Source organism: Lepidothrix coronata, unplaced genomic scaffold (genome assembly GCF_001604755.1).
Source record: "Lepidothrix coronata isolate B3197 unplaced genomic scaffold, Lepidothrix_coronata-1.0 Scaffold41, whole genome shotgun sequence".
NCBI lineage: Eukaryota > Metazoa > Chordata > Aves > Passeriformes > Pipridae > Lepidothrix > Lepidothrix coronata.
In genome coordinates, this window is record NW_016690221.1 from 576560 (window position 1) to 593231 (window position 16672).

At 48.2% G+C, this 16672-nt stretch overlaps 1 protein-coding gene across 1 annotated transcript; it reads right to left on the reverse strand.

Annotated features, from left to right (window-relative positions):
• Positions 1-1679: 1679 nt before the first annotated feature.
• Positions 1680-14066, reverse strand: LOC108496643 (cytochrome P450 3A12-like). The gene is made up of 13 exons (XM_017813540.1): positions 13948-14066; positions 12966-13059; positions 11477-11529; positions 10275-10374; positions 9738-9851; positions 9103-9191; positions 8374-8522; positions 7854-7981; positions 7419-7503; positions 6145-6305; positions 5706-5932; positions 4080-4242; positions 1680-2624 (listed from the first exon to the last, which is right to left on the reverse strand). The coding sequence occupies exons 1-13, from the start codon at positions 14016-14018 to the stop codon at positions 2529-2531; spliced, it is 1530 nt and encodes a 509-aa protein (XP_017669029.1). The 5' UTR covers positions 14019-14066; the 3' UTR covers positions 1680-2528.
• Between the last annotated feature and the right edge of the window lie 2606 nt (positions 14067-16672).

Consider the following 16672-nt stretch of genomic DNA (forward strand, 5'->3'; position numbering starts at 1 on the left):
CATGAGAGAGGCTGATATCCTTTGACACCTGCAAGTGAACTGTGTATTTCCAAAATGTTAAGCAGCTTTGTGAGAGAGATTATCCTGAAGGATGTTTTCCTTAGTGTTGACATTTGTGAGTGATTAATTCCAACGCAGGCATGGGGCGAGGAGGCAAAACTCTTCCCTCGCTGCCACCGGGCAGGCTATGGCCTTCGCCCCAGCAAGGTTATTAATTCATCCCTGACCTGTGACACTGCGTGTGACTTTGTCACCCTCATCTCCTCAGTCCCCTCTCCAGGCAGAGACCCGAGGATTTCTGTTCCCCTTTTCATGAACCGCTGTGACGGTGCAGGCACTTTTCAGCTGTTTGTTCTCCAGGGGTCCCGCTGCCTCTGCACTTTGTCGTCCTCCCCTGAGATGTGCCGTCACAAACACTCTGCCACAGCTTTAAAAAAAGGGGAAAGCAACAGCTCAAAACAAAGATGAATTGTCACTTTTGTACGCTGGTGGCAGAAGGGAGCTGCACTGCTGCAGGTTACGAAGGCGAAAGGGGAAGCCATGGCTGCCCGAGCTGCTGGGAATTTTCTAACCCTCTCACCCAGCTCACTGGTGACTCTCTAGAGAAGCAGCTTCACTCCTCCCTTACACTTCCAGTCAAAGGTGTCTTTCACTGGAGAATTTAATTTGCTGCAGAAAGGTTATTATAGCTTTTCTGAGATTTTCTACTCAATTCCTAAAAAATATAGAAAGTAAGTATAAAAAGAATATATAATATGTATAATCTATTTCTACATAAAAGAATGTAAAATATAAAAACTGATATGTAGTGAATAAAGTTCCTAAGCCAAATTTTACAATAGGAATCGCTTCCCACCATCAATGACTCTGCTCAGCTGTTCATTTTGGGAACGTTGTACCTTAAACTCTGCATCTCCAAAAGCAGCTCTTAGTACTGATGTTACACATAGGGATTCACTCAGGATATAACGAGTTTTCATCTCCCAGGAATCCAAGCAGCATTATCTATGGTAGTGAGTGGGCTGGATATATATGCACATGCAAATACTTCACCCAATGCTGAAATCTGACAGCTTGGAAACAGAAGACATCCTCCTGTGGAAGGTACAGGTAGAGCAGGTGCATGAGGTGTTTAGGAGAGAGCAGAGAGCTCTTTGAGCACTGTATGAAGTGACATGCTCTGCAGCACAGAGCAGATGCTGGAATCAAATCCCCCCATTCTCACAGAGAGACAAATGCCTAGCTGAGACTAGCAAGACCACGTCCTCACTGATTTGTGGTGCCAAAAGGTGACAGCAGAAGAATGAAACACAAAAGAGAACTTCTATATCCACTCTGTACCATGGATTTTTGAGGATCCCACCCAAGAAGTGAAGAATCCAGCTGGGAGAGGTGATGGGACATTGTCACCTGGCCAAAGACTTATGAGACCTTCAGATGGAGTCACTTGTGTATGGAGAAAGCACAGAAGCAGAGATTGGCATCAACTGGTTACAGAAGAGGTAAGTGAGCTTTTTATTGCAGTTAGCACTCCAGTTTCTGGAGGAATAATACCAAATGTCAGCATACAGGTCTTTTAGAATCTATAAAAGGAGACAAAGTCTGGCAAGACTTTGAAGCTCTCAATAGCCAAAGGCACCTTTTTTCCAGACTAGGGTTGTCCAGGACACCGAAGGCTCTCGGTGCTGCACCCTGCATCATTATTAATTCAGTTAAGTTGGTCTTACAATGGCCTGATATAAACCAGAGTAAAAGGTGTCATGATAACAGTATGGACAGTCCCTGTGTTGACAATCTTTCCCATGGGTGATGGCTGCATGCCCAGGGTACAATAAGCAAACAATCAGGAAACACATGTGGGACACTCCTCTCCCACTCTGCCAATCTCTAGACATCAGGGGTAACTGCTTCTCTCTGGGCTCCTCCAGTTAAATCATCTGCACTTGAAATCACGCAAAAGCCATCTAAAATCATACAAAAATCTAAATAAATCACCATCAGAAATTTTGCTGCAGGCATTCAGCTCTGCAAGGATGTGACCATTTTAACACTTGTCAGGGTCATAGCACAGAGCTGAGGAAATGGCCCTGGACAATTCTGCATTCCCAAGAGAATAAAACCAGAAGACACACAGAGTTACCCAGCAGGCAGTGGGAACAGGAGCAATGGCAGCATTACTTAACTATGTGCAATTTGTTCTCCCTATCTTGATTTAAATTACACTGCCAGAAGAGACTGACAGTGTCTGGAATCAAATTGCTTAGGAAAGTGCCTCTTCAGAGAGAAAAAAATGCCCAAATAACTCAAGTGCAAAGGGTCTTGCAGAATGCGTATTGTGATTGGGGGCAGCGGGGCCTGGGGCTCATGTTCATTAGGATAATGCTCATGTAATTATGCTGGGCCAAACCCCTGTGAAATGGGGGACAGCACCTCTGACATTCCTGCAGTGCACACATCAGCCTGGGCTCCTCTCAAGAGTTAGAGGAGACACCATCAAGTAAGTGCTTCTTGCTCTTTTCCTGCCTCTTTCACTTCTTCAGGTCAGCCTGGCCTCTGGGGACCATCTTCAGGACGATGGGCTTCTTTGGCTGCATGAAACCTTTCGAGTCCAGAACCAGCGGGATCTTGAGGAGGAGGAAAAAACCAAAACAGCCACGTAAGCTGGGAAAAACGACAGACACGACAACAACAGGAGCCCTACAGCCCACATACATCCCGGCTGCCACTCGTTTTCAATGCACTTCCTAACTTACAGGTGTACTTACAGCAGGACTATCACTGTTGCTCATGCAAAACAGCTACCAGCTGGTGTTTAATAGCCCTCAGCTCTCGAATAAACTGGTTACTGAATTCTGGCTCTCACATGGTGTGGTACAAAGAGCTCGGTGCACTGATCAACAGGCTGCACGTGGAGGGAGAGGCAGCCAAAACCCATGCAGCCAAGGAGGGGCACACGGTGCCATTTTGTTTAATGCCAAAGTGTGTCAGCACTAAGGGGAACTACATTGTAATGGGAGCTGGAGGAGCAATGAGCTCTCCAGGAAAAACAAAACTAAGATTGCTGCTCAGACCAAGTACCAAAGAAAAAGCATCCTCACACGAAAAGGTTTTCATGGGGTAGGCTGGAAATCTCATTAACAACATTTAAAGTGGGTGTTGGAGGGACTCACTTTGCAGGGGAGAGTGTTTTAAATCATCCCCTAATGGATGCTGCTCATATCCGAGCTCTCCCACACCCCATCAGGACAAGGGTGATACACTCAGCCTGACAAGCTACATTCAGATCCCCATATCCCAGTAAGCTTTGTTTCAGGAAATTTAAGCAATCTGGCTTGGAGCCCAATGTGCCATCAGTGGAGAAGTGAGAGGAGGCTGCAGCTTCCATGTACATATTCCAAAGGGATGTTCCAGCGTGAATTTTTTCCTCCCACTCTGATCTGATGTACATGGCATCTTCTGCAGAAAAAAGGGCTGAAAGAGCCCCATAAACCTATGGGCACCAATAATACAATACATATTTAACTTGTCTCCTTTTAATTAAGGGCAGTTATAAAAAGAATCAATTTTATGGATTGCAGAGGACTAGAAAAATGTCATTAGACTTGGGGGAGGGTGGATAGGTCACTGCATTGTTAATGGACTATTACAGTCTTTCACCTCCAGGTTACTAGTTGAGCTGCAATCTGAATCTGCAGAGATTCCAGCTGAGCACCCGTGCCAAGTAATAATTTAATAAGGATTTCTCTGTTTCTTACAACAAATGTCCTTTGAATGCACTTGCTGGCCCCTCTGCTCTGATTTCCCAAGCTCACCTCACCAACAAAACACATTAATGGCACAGCCTTTTGCAGCAGCCAGTGCAGAGAGCTGGGCTGGAAACCAACTTCAAGGATTTCAGTCTAAAATATTCCACCAATATTAAATATGTTTCTGTAGAGGTTTAAAAAAAAAATCAGTAACTTGTGGTGAACCACTTAAAATTAACTGAGAAGATTTTAACAGTTTTTCCCATATAACTGTAGGACCATCTCAGTGGGAGTAAAGGGCAGACAACGAAACACATCATCCCATATCCTCACCGGTGTGTCTCTGCAGGTTCTGAAGAAGAAGTTTTGCAACAGGACGACCACAGCCACTTTTACGACAAGGAGAGCAAACCTCATTCCTATGCAGTTCCTGGGGCCAGCCCCGAATGGCAGGAAGGTGTAGGGGTCAAGACTCTCTTTGTTCTCTTTACTGAACCTGATTAAAACCAAAAAAAACCAAGTTAGCATGAGCTACTGTTCCAGGATGTGTCAGCTTCCAGATCTGAAGTGATGAGGGGTCTGGGAAGGCAAAAGCTTTTTGTGTTTCTGTGCATATTAGAAGAATCCAGCTAAGTCCCTTATTTCTGTCTCTATAGATACCTTATGCTCTGCTTTTATCCCACTGCTCGGAGTTGGTTGTGCAACTCCAAGTGCCATCAGGTGACCAGGGAATACCTGAAATATGCTAATGGATTTCATAACTACTCTTTTTCTCAGAACTCCCTCTCAACTCCAAAACCGAACCCAGATTTCAAACCCTAAAACACATAGGTCTACAGCTTCACGGCTTCCCTGCAGATCAAAGGACTGAGCGAACACAAAGACGTTCTCCCCCTGCGTGACTAAAGGCAGGGTTGCTTTTGAGACATGCCAGCCATTCCTCTCCTCATCATGAGAAACAGGGAAGAACAATCAGCTTCACTGAGAAATTTGCCACTGAGCATTTTCAGTAATACTTCTTAGTGATCAGTTAGTTTTCATGCCAGGAGGCTTTTCATTCCCAGTGCATGAGGTCCAGGTACAAACCTCAGCCACGCTAAGTCAGTAGTGAAGTATTTCGCTACTGAGCCACCAGCACATCTCTCTGATGAACTCCCAGCAAGGCAAGTGATCCCTAAAGAGCTCCTGTCCACCCACCCATGCAGTTTGTCAACTGGAATAAGGATGGAGCTATTGGAGCAACTGGTGTAGCCTGTCCATTGCCAGTGTACTCCCATTTGGGTGTTTCCTCCTGAATTCAACACAAGGTGTTCCACAGGTGACTTCAGCAGCACCCACCTCCCTCCCTAACTTCTGCCTGATACTGCTGCCACATTTTGTCCCAAAGGTCACCACATCCCCACATCAGAACTGGCTTTCAGGGGTATTCCAGCTCCTGGTAAAAGGGCACAAGGTCTGGTCCTGCTCTCTCTGGACTAACTCTCAATGTCTTTGTGGCCACCTGAAGACTAGCAGGCCCAGGGTCTCCCAGATCTGCCTTGGGCTATTGCCTCATTTTGCAGGGTCTGACAGAGCTCCTAAGCAAAGATTGCTTCATAACTTGAATTAAAAATTAAGTTTTATTTCCTACCCATCTTTGCCCTTCCACTGCTGATTTGCAGGGCATTGTGCCAGTCACCCAATGACTCTTGCTTTAATATCTGGCCATAAACCCCTCAGTGTTACAGCTGCTGGGAGCTGCTCTCACTGTTGCTCCCTTCAATGCAGTTAATTAAATTCCATGCACAGTTTATGGATGTAGATCATAAAACTCCCCTCACGGTAATGCTGGGACTAGATGTCAGACAATGATAAATGCCTAATTTAAATGTTATAATCATACATTCCCCACTTTTGCTGCCATTTCCACTCCCAGGGCTGAGGTTGAGCACGCAGCTATTCCCCCTGTCCAGCCCTCACCTCTCAGGCCTGAACTCATCGGGATCTGGCCAGTACTGCGGGTCACGGTGCAGCACAAAGGCTGGGATCATGACCACCACGTCCTTTGGAATAGTCACACCACTGATCTCCACCGTCTGCTTGCAGACCCTCTCGAGTCGGCCCCCGGCGGGGTAGAGCCGGATGGATTCGTTCACCACCATGTCGAGGTACTCCATCTGTGTGATGGCGTCGTACGTGGGAGTGGCCTGGGAGGGGATTGGGACAGCTGTGAGCACAGGACTCCAACTCCCACCCCAACACCCCCACAGCGCTTCCACTTCAGGCATCAGAGACCAGGGGAGGGGAAATCTCAGTGCCAGCACCCCAGCCACTCTGCTTTGTTTCCAACCTGGCTTTTGGCTCAGGGTTTGCAAGGCATTGGTAGGGACAACCCCAGCATCTTCCCACCCTCCTTTACCTTGCTGGGCAGGTATGCATCAACTTCATCCTGGAGTCGCTGCTGCACGTCAGGGTGGATGGCCAGGTTGTAGGCTATGTAGCTGAGCGTGGAGCTGGTGGTCTCATAACCAGCAAAGACAAAGATAAGAGCCTGGGCCAGAATCTCTTCATCACTTAATGCTGAAAAAAGGCATAAAAGCACATACACGAAGCTGAAAACAACAGTAACTAACCCTTGGGAATTCAGGATCCCACCTACCAATCTAGGTAATGCTACTCCTAAAGGAAATTTCCAGCTTACCCTCTGGTACCATAAAGGGGTGGATCTGGCAGTTGTAGAGCCAGAGAACTGCCGTCAAGATCAGCAGTGTTACCTTGCTTTCTTTAAGAGCAGAACCAAGGTATGTGCAGCCTGAGCCTGACTCAGAAAGACTCTGCTATCTTCTAGGACAATGCTCCTAGGCCAAAAAAAAAATAAAATAGGAGCACATGCCAGGAAAAGATAGAGAGGAAGAGATGTCCAGCATCTCCTCTAAGCCATGAGGTGAGCCTTGCACTGCCAAGGGATTAGTAGCCCTGAACATAATGTGGCAGTGGTAATAAGCAGAACCCAGGATTTAATGCTGGCACTGCAGCAGGGTTTAAGCACCGACAGGATGCAGCCTGCAGTGCAGGGTGTCCTTACAAATACCCTGTCCTGGCACCTCAAAATTTACAAGCATCCTGACTTGACTGAGGTTGATGGACTAGGACTATACTTGGCTGAGTCATTATTTCTTAATTTAACAGTTTACCCAGGATGGGGGACAGAGATGAGCTGACAGATGAGCAAGGTACACACAACATATGTGCTTTGCGTGCTTTTGAAACACAGCCATTGCTGGCCTTCAGAGAAGACAATATAAGAAAGGGGAGTAAGGAAATACTCACTCTTTTCACCCTTTGTTGCACAAACACACCTCAGGAGCAAGGTACACACAACATATGTGCTTTGCGTGCTTTTTGAAACACAGCCAACATTGCTGGCCTTCAGAGAAGACAATATAAGAAATGGGAGTAAGGAAACACTCACTCTTTTTACCCTTTGTTCCACAAACACACCTCAGGATTTATCCCAGGAAATGGGATATAATGAAAATAGGCTGATTCGCAATAAACATCATTATGGCCCCACTACCGAGACCTTGAATTTTGCATGGGATTAAAGACTAAAATCCTCTCCCTACTTCCCTCCTTCAACCCAATAAGGAACTACTGCTTTCTGTTGAGAGGAGGACAGATCTGAAGACATACTTTTGTCCCAGTCGGCCTCAGCAGACTTGGAGCCATCCTGCGAGTTCTGGGATTCAATCATGAGCTGCAGAAAATCAACCCGGTCCTGGGGAGAGACAGAGGCAGTCAGAGAAGATACGGGTGAGGAGAAAGCAAATCTTGTCCAGCACAAGTCTCTTGCTGAGACATCTGCTCCAGGCACAGCCCCCCAGTGGCAGTTCATGGCTTTAGTGCATGATGAGGTCCGGACTAGAGACCCTCTATGAACACAGACAGTTTCTCCACTTGGGATACCCAGGCAGGGCATGGTTCTGCCTCTCCTCAGGACTGGTGAGCCATGAGCTCTTTTGGAGAGCAGGTGATACACCACAGATTCTGAAGGTGCCACCAGGTCCCTCTTGCACTCAGGACAACACACTTCTCCTGAAGAGAAGAGGCCACCTGGGCTGGACTCACCGTGCTGCTGCTCTTTTCCCGTTCCTTCTTCATTTTTATGAAGACATCCTTAAAGAAGTTCAGGACTTCTGAGGGTAACAGAGTCACCTTCATCTTTTCCAGCACAGGGATAACAAAGGGGAACAACACTAAAAGGAAAGAAGAGAACAACGCATTTGAGCTCAAAAGGGGCCCAAGAAACTCAAAACTGGCACAAAGCATAGAAAAGAGAAGGGTAAATCTGGACCCTGACCCAAAAAATTGCTCTGTGACAGAGCTGCTCTCCATCATGCTTCTGCAAACAGGGTCTCTGATTTCAGGAGAATGCTGCAAAGTCCCACATGGTCTGTAAGAATCCTGACTGCGGCTTCCCTGGGGAAATAATTCTGCAGATCTGCTAGGGTAAATCTAATCCTGCAAAGTGCTGAGCATCTCCCATGTGGCAAAGAGGACTCAAAGCTACTAGGGAGCTACCAGGAAATGCAGATGGTCACCACCTTTGACATCGCTTCAGGGCTGTATGAGATGAGGTGTGTCATACCTAAGAGCATGAACAGAGGACTCAGGAAACGGAACTTGAGAAATCTCTTAATGTTGGTGACAAAGGGGTCATTGGGGTTGCCCATGGAGTCAACATTGACACTGAAAGAAGTGCTGGCCACCACATCCATGCTGTAGGCTCCAAAAATGCTGAGTAGAGAAGAAGTGAGAGCGAATGAGATGAACCCAACCACAATAGTAAATAAGAGCTCATCTAGGAACAATCATTGTGGGAGGGAATCTCTCTTGATGCAAACATACTAGGTCTGTCCTAATCTGGCAGTAACCATCATTATACTTTCCCAAGTTTTCCCCAGTTGCATTCATTCCCCAATTTTTCTCAGCTTCAAAAACCTAAGCTGCAGTTGGAAAGCACTGAACTGCAGTCTGGGTAACAAAGACTATATTCTGACTTCCATCTGTAAAAGAGATTGCAAAAATGACATACAAAAATACCACATCTTGCACAGCTTCTGGAACAGTCCCTGCTCCTTCCTCAAAATGCATCTCCAGTAAAATGAAACAGGGGACAGAGCACAGCTACCCCCTTGAGCAGAGCAGAGCACAGCAAGCCCACTGCTGAGAAATATGCCATGCCCATGACTGCTGTGGAGTTTGCCTCCATAGCTCACAAGGGATCTACATTGCAGCATGGAAAAGACCCTCCAAAACAACCCCTTCCCCACACTGAACACAAACCCCTTCCTGTCAGCCCCACACAGTTACTCACTCCTTTGCGGTCACGAATTCATCATTAGCCACTTTCTTCTCAATGTTTTTCACTAATTTTTCACCATAGTGATTAATGATATGGAACATCTGAAACGCAAACCAAAACAGAAGGCACTGTTGACTCTTTCCCTGCCACCAAACAAGGCTGGGTGATTCCACCCTGCCACCTGCCACTCGCCAAGTCTGGCTCGGGGAGGTCTCATTTCCAGGTCTCAGACATTGCTTTCTCTCATCTTAACAATCTGTCCACAGAGCTCATCTACTATGACTGAGCAAGGCTCTTCTCCCAAAATCCACACACAGCTCCCATTCCAGCTAAGCATCCACTCCAGTTGTGATTGAACATGGCTCCTGAGTGCATGGAAAATGGACAACCACGGACTGAGTGATGTGCTTAGCAAGATGAAAATACAGGCCATAGGGCCAACAGCCTTGTGAGCTGTTTCATCCCCCATCGCCTTCTCCTGACTCCATCCCCACGATGGCAGACAGACACTGCATTGCTGAACTGTAACAACAATGCAGGTGCTCATGGATGTGGTCCTGACAAACAGGGCGATTTCCCTGTCAGAGGTGAAATGGTCCAGTCCTCCTCCAGCTATTGATGCAAAGTACCAGTGGCCTGTGCTTTACCTCCTTCAGCTTCCCACTGGTGAAGGTTGGAGACAGCACTGTACGAATCCTCTTCCACTGCTCATCTGCAGCCATGTTGAGGGCCGAGTCCAAGAACCCGTTCAGACCAAAGTTCTGCACAGGGGAAATGTTGCAGCAGAAGGGACATGGTTATACAGGGAAACAGGTGAAGCTTTACAGCCCCCTTCCACGTGACAGAAATGCAAAGAAAAACCCACTATGGATTGTTCACTTGGCCCCCAAAGTCATGTGAGCTCCACCTCAACCAGCAAACAACAGAAATGGAAATAAAAGTGTAAGAGTCATAAATTACCATCAGCCCTATGGTACCTCCAGGCCGACGGCCCAATGTCCCAGCCAGAGTGGCCCATACACCTCCCCAGCAGAGTTTTGATGTTGGTACCATCAATAAACTGGGGCACATCAGAGAGCAGTACTTACTGAAGGGCTCAGAGTGAGAACAGAAACCATGAAGAAATCCCCTTCTTGCTGCATGTGCTCTGTACTGGAGAGCAAAGCACGGGACTAGGTACCTACCCGGCGATTGGTAAAAATGGAGTAGCACTCTTTCACCAGGATGTTTTTGATGAGGATGGGGTCCAAAACAGCCAGCACAGGCTGCCTGCCATCATAAAACCTAAGCCATGAGAAACCCACAGTCAGTCCATTGCTCATGGTCAGCTGGAGCAGAAGCAGCCTGTTCTGTCTGTGGCCAGAGCCACGGCACAAAGGGTTTGGGCCAGCTGAGTCCCCTCTGACTAAACCACCAAAAGGATGAGGCTGGAACTGTTTTATTATGTAGTAAAACATGAGAAAGGGAAAGAAAGTGCCAAACATGGACAGCATGAGCATTTCTAGCAGTTGTCTGTGGTACTAAAGAGTTGACAAAGCGGCGTGGGTTTAGATAAAAGGCAGCCTTTGCTACAGTGCTGATCCCCTGCACTTGGGCTGTCTGAGCTCTGTTTCTGCTCCTGATAGCTGGAAACAGTAAATCCATGCTGAACAGCCTACCTGTGGGGTAAAGAGACTTCCTGCCTGGCCTACGAGGCACTGATTGGTGAAAAACTCCTCTGTCTCCTCCATTTTCCAATCAATAGCAACAGAAGAACTTAAAAGTCATGGTGTGGGCTAAAGGGCAGGGAGCCTTGGGCCACAGCTGAGGGAAGCTGCCATCTTCAAGAAGCTTGAGAACATTTAATCTCTCGAAAAAAATGCGTCAGGTTTCATGAAGCCTCTCAGGATTTTTTTTTTTTTGGCACAGGAATTTTGCTTCAGTTTGAGAGGTTCTCAATAGAAGCATGATAAGAGGCCTCTGCACAAAACCAGTGCTGTGCAGGGAGAGAGGAAGCAGGTTGAAAGGTAGCTTGTGCCCCAGCTCTGGGAGAAGCAGGGAGCAAGATGAAAAACCCCGTGGCAGCCTGCAGCTCGCTTCCTGCTCCAGACAGATAGAGCAGCAGCTTCAAAGGCAGGAGGCTCAGTTTGACACCAAGCAGTGGAGGTTATTTTCAAAGCTTACGCAAACAAATCACCCCCCTAACTGGCCACCATCATCCCAGCCCCACACCATACTGAAATCCCAGCAGGAGAGAAGCCTTGGAGAGATGGGTGGAGACTTTCCCAGTGGTGAACCTGGATTTTCCCAAGTTGCCACTGCTGGAATTACAGTGCTGAGTGACACAATGGCAATGTCCCTTTTTCCATTCATCCCAAACAGGTAGTTTTGTTCTGCAGAAACTCACCCCCAGATTTTTCCATACTTTTCAAAGCACACCTGATCAAAACAGTGGACTCCCTGGAAAAGAAGAAAGCAGAAATGAACAGTTTGCCAGTAAAAAGTGATTAAAGCAGGTCACAGCTGGCAGCACAGGGCATCCCACAGACCCATTGTAAGCGGCAGAGGTTGAGGTTGGGAGGTGCACAGTTGCTCTCCATCACGTAGATGCCTAAGGGACATTTGCACTGGAGAGAAAAAAGAGAGCAGAGAGAAAAAAGAATAAAAAAAGCACTGTCAACTTCTACCAGCCAACCTGATCCAAAAATGTAGCGAAGACAAGGTATGACAAGGTACACTGTTTTAGTGTGAGCAGAGTTAAGAGGCAGAACCAGATCCCAGGGTGTCCTTTCACCTTCAGCTCAACAATTGAGAGCTGCTACTGCCTTGTCCTCATATGATCTCCCACTGCAATTCCTGAACTGGAGTGAACATGGCTTTTTTGTTTTGTTTCCATTAGGGTTTTAACTGATGTTACATGTAAGGATGAAACTTATGGGACACACAACACTCACTAAAGCATTAGTAAGAGATCACGTGCATGCTGTAAACCCAGCAAACACAAGGAAAACACCTCTTTTACTGAAGCCAATACATTTGATCTGCATGAGCAGTTACCTGAGATCAGCTACTACCTAGTTATCTGATTAGGTTTGATAAGTCAAAAATATTTGAGTTTCACGTAAAAATCTATTTAGCATCATAGAATCACCTGGGTTGGAAAAGACCTCCAAGATCATCAAGTCCAGCCCTTGATCCAACACTGCTGTGGTTCCCAGACCATGGCACTAAGTGCCACATCCAGTCTCATCTTAAAAACCTCAAGGGACAGTGAATCCACCACCTTCCTGGGCAGCCCATCCCAATGTCTGACTACCCTCTTTGCAAAAAATTTCTTCCTAATATCCAACCTAAACCTCCCTTGGCACAGCTTAAGATCCCTCTTGTGCTAAATTCTGTAATTTGGATGGAGGGTTTTTTGCACAAAGGGAGAAAGATGGAGAAACAGAAAAAACAAATATTTGTCTGGCTTAGTCTCAGGCTGGCCCAACAGCAAGTGGCTGGATGAGGCATTGCTGGGGCTAATTCAGCCTCTTCATGTTGATGACAAAAAGGGCAAAGAAACAGGCAGTTCTCAGAAATAGCAGCCTTAGGCATCTCTCCAATATTTTTTTATTTTGTTTCTAACAGAACTTCAGCTGCTCAAGAGCAGGCAGAAACACAGGGAGAAACTAATAATTTAAATTACAAAGTAGTTTTAAAATACAGCACACATCCTTCAGGTCAGCCTGACTTTTTATGTTCTCTGTGTGTCCAAAGAGCTTCCTACCTAAAAGCATCATTTGCAACCAGCTGAAGCAGGGGCAGAGGAAAGAGATGTTCAAAGAACGGGAAAAACAGCACCATCCACAAGAAGAACCTCAGGCAGCTATAGAGTAGCAGCTGCTGGTACTCACATGCCGGTACTCCAGGAAAGTTCCCAGAAAGGGCAGAGGCCGTGGACCGGGAATTCCCAGCTTCTTGAAGGTCCGGTAGGGCCATATCCCATAGCTGCCAATCAAAAAGCGAGATGCATTTATGCAATGAAAAGAGAAGGTTCTTCATCCTGAGCACAGTGAACTGCTTAAATAACTGGTTCCTGTCACTCGAAGAAAGCTGAAATTATGGACCAGCAGCAGCAGCCCTGCTGAAGATACTCTTCGAATAAATGCAGCATCACTTGGGGTACAAGGTAATTTGGGGTACAAGATAATTCAGGGTACATTTTGATAGAAGAGACGAGCTGAAAGGAGTTGCATCCCAGCCCTGCCAAACTGGTGTACATGGACACCTCAGGTCTTTATTCAGGGGCACTTTTAGTTGCCCAGATCAGACAACTGCATCTCGGGTGGCTGAGGAGAGGTCTCAGAGCGTTTAAATTCTCGGGCTGAGACCTGCCCTTGTGTTTGTCTTTGCAAAGACCTCCTGCGATGCTCAGGTGGTCGAGCCACAGCAGCACAGCAGGGACATAAATTACCACAGCAAAATTAAGTTTTTGCCTGTATAGCTCACTACAGCTCCCCCGAGCCACATAAGCCGAAGTTTTGCCAACATTAACTACTTAATGGGGGTGTTCTGCCGGCAGCAGCGCCGGCATCGCCCTGCCCTGCTCCCAGCTGGCACAGCCCAAGGACTCCCCGGCCCCTGAAACACCCGGAAGTTACTTCTCCTTGAGAAAAGTAAAAAGAAAAAAATAAAATAAAGGATTTCCTTTTTACTTCCGTCCCCGTCCAGCCCAGCTTCCTCCTTCCCTCCCCGCTGGCAGCAGAGCCCCGCAGCCCCCCCGACCAGCCCTCGCTGTGCCCTGAGGGCAGTGCAGGAGTCCCTGAGTGGCTTCAGCGCTGGTTCACTTGAACTCGCCTCCTCCCCGGTCACCCGGGGGGACCGGCCTCTACTTACAGGGCCACGAGGCAAAGGAAGGCGACGAGGAGCAGCCAGGTGACGGGGGAGAAGCTGGGCAGGAGCTGCATGGTGCCCGCCGCCCGCCCGCTCCTGCCGCCGCCGCCCCGCACGGCCCCGGGCGCTGCCCGGACTCCTGCCCTGCTCCTCACGTGAGGGAGGCGCGGACGGGCGGAGGCGGCGCTTTCCCTCAAGGCCGAGCCCTGGGCGGGTGCCCCGGGATCGGGGTCTCGGTCCCCGAGCTGTGCTCCGCTGGGGCTGGAAGCTGCTGAAAGGGTGGTTTGTCCAAGTGAAGCAAAGGGCGTTAGCTGCTACTGTCTCTCGTCTGTCCCAGCTCCCGAGGAATGGCTGTGCAGGTGCACCTTTCCTCGTCCTTCCTCTACCAACCTGCACGTGTCGTGTCCTGCACCTCCTAACTGGGGTCCAGGAGGGACCAGGCTGGAGGAGACAGACTTACACAAAACACGTGCCCAGACTGAGAGGGGCTTGTTACCCTCAGCCAGATCCTCTGGACCACAGGTTCTGTGGGGAGAAGGATACAGCATTAGGACAAGGCACTATGGTGGCACAACCTGTGTGGGTGGAAGTTCTGCCTGGTGTCCCACTGCAGCCACCAGTGGCTTTGGTGACCTGCCAGCCTGTGGCTCAAGCCCCAGGAAGCCGCCAGGGCATGGCCATGTGGGCAGGAGGTGCTGAGGATGGAGCTGTCAGCTGGCACAGGGAGCAGCACTACGCTCACATGAGGTCAGCCAGGGCCTACCGTGGCGTTTAGGGATGGATTCCCATTTCCCTTCTGCCCCGGACATGCTGTTTGCTCTCAGGTTCCACAAGATGATGTCATTTGGCTTTAGGCAGTTCAGTGTGTGTGTCCCCCCCAGACATAGACACAGGACTGGCTGCTTTCTGCCAGAGAAATAAAAAGTGAATTATGGGGAGGCTGCAGTGGAGCCCCTGGCCAGTTGAGCTACAGTGTATGCACACACCTTGTGCTGCAGTGGGTGGGTGTGGAGATGGGTCAGGACATGGTGTCCTTTGTCTCTATCACACTGGGAAGGGCCATGAATCTGCTCCTCTGTGCAGTCCACATGGTTCCCTTCTCTGTGTTCCCTGAGTGCATCAGTAGACCCACATGGACAAGAGGAGATGAGACCTTGCTGAGGACCCCGTGTGCACCTCACGCTCCCCTGCATCAGGTATCACTCACCTGCCTTTGGCACACTCAGCCTTGAAGAAACCCAAGTGCTTCCACAATGACCTGCCAGTCAGATCACATGTGGCTGTGCCCCCAGGCCAGTGGCAGATTTGGCCTCTGCCCAAAGATTTCTTTTGCCTCATAAAAGACAGGTAGTGTGTTTTGAGCTGCCGCTGGATCCAGGGGTCACCTCCACACCTGTGTGGAAGAGCTGAGCAGCGGCGCTGCCAGTTTTGGTAGGACAACATCTCAGGCATCCTGAGTTCCACATGGCAATGATGTGCTTGATGATTTACATAATTAGTAGGTGAGAGTAATCAAACATTTTATGGAGGCACATGCCTGATTCCTCCTTCTCCATGCTGCTCCGAAGCACTGAGCCCCAGCAGTGGGCTGTGACAGGAACCTTCTTCTCCATTTTGTGGGCCCCCTTTTAAGATACCTTGAAGCAACCGTACCCTGGGAGTTACCCTTTTTCTTGCATCCAAAGCCTCGTTCTTCTCCTTGATGGGTCCCATACCAGAAGGACATAAAGAGCAGCAATGAGAGGCAAGAGGAGAGACCAGGTGCTGGAGCAGCAACTCCCTGGCCGGGATTAGCTGCATTTCTTCCCTCACACAAACCCTTTGATTTTCCAATAACCTCTGCTAACAGCTGTTGAGATTTCTCAGTAGAAAGTGGGTTTGTGGTTCAGTATTTTCTCCTTTTTCAGACAGAAACTGAGGCAAAGCCAGAGGAGGAAAAGAGGATGTTAGCTACCCCCCAAAATATGTAAATAAATTGTGCAGCATCTTTACGTGCATGGAAATTACTCGTTTGTCCAAAATAGGTTTGAGTGGGAGCAGTCTACTCATATAGAGGTGATGCTCTACAGAGAAGATAGAATACAGAGCTTGATCAAACCCTCAGTGCTCTGTCATGCACTGGAGGAGGGACAATGACACCATCCCCAGACCTATTTCACATCAGGAGCTCTTCTCTTCCCAGCAGAGACATGCTAAAGCACCCTGTGACCCCATGGTGATGAGCACTCAGGAGGGAAAACCTGCAGGGCTGGTGGCAGGGACATGGCTGTGCAGGGCTCCCACAGCCAGGCTCTGCAGCACCCTGCTGGAAACCACATCTGCAGGGTGTGCACATGGCTGGTGAACTTCTGCAAACTCCTTATTTATCTGATTTTTGATTTGCTTTTTTTGCACATCCCTTGAAGCACCGTTGTCTCCATAGCTCCAGAGATTTGAGAAAATCATAGCTGATAAAAAATCCACCTCCCAAACAAAATTGCTGCCACGTCTCAGAGCTGCAGGTGGGGCCATCCTGAACAGTCACTGTTGGATAATTTTGTACAAATTTCATGTATTAAACTTACACAGCCCTTTGGACCAAATGCAATGGTAGAATCTGTACTTACTGAGACTATTTTTCTAATGTGAGTATCACTGAAATGGCACCCAGGAGGGATAAAGCAGAGGGAAAGGCTCTCCAGATCATTTTTCTGGCAACGTTTAAAGGGGTTTAGCATTGTGGGCAAGC

Excerpts from the sequence above, each read along its gene's own strand:
- LOC108496643 (XM_017813540.1), bottom strand. The coding sequence starts at position 14,018 with ATGCAGCTCCTGCCCAGCTTCTCCCCCGTCACCTGGCTGCTCCTCGTC. Across the intron at positions 13,060-13,947 it reads TTCCTTTGCCTCGTGGCCCT|CTATGGGATATGGCCCTACC; the intron begins GTAAGTAGAGGC and ends TTTGATTGGCAG. Across the intron at positions 2,625-4,079 it reads GAACCTGCAGAGACACACCG|ATCCCGCTGGTTCTGGACTC; the intron begins GTGAGGATATGG and ends CTCCTCCTCAAG.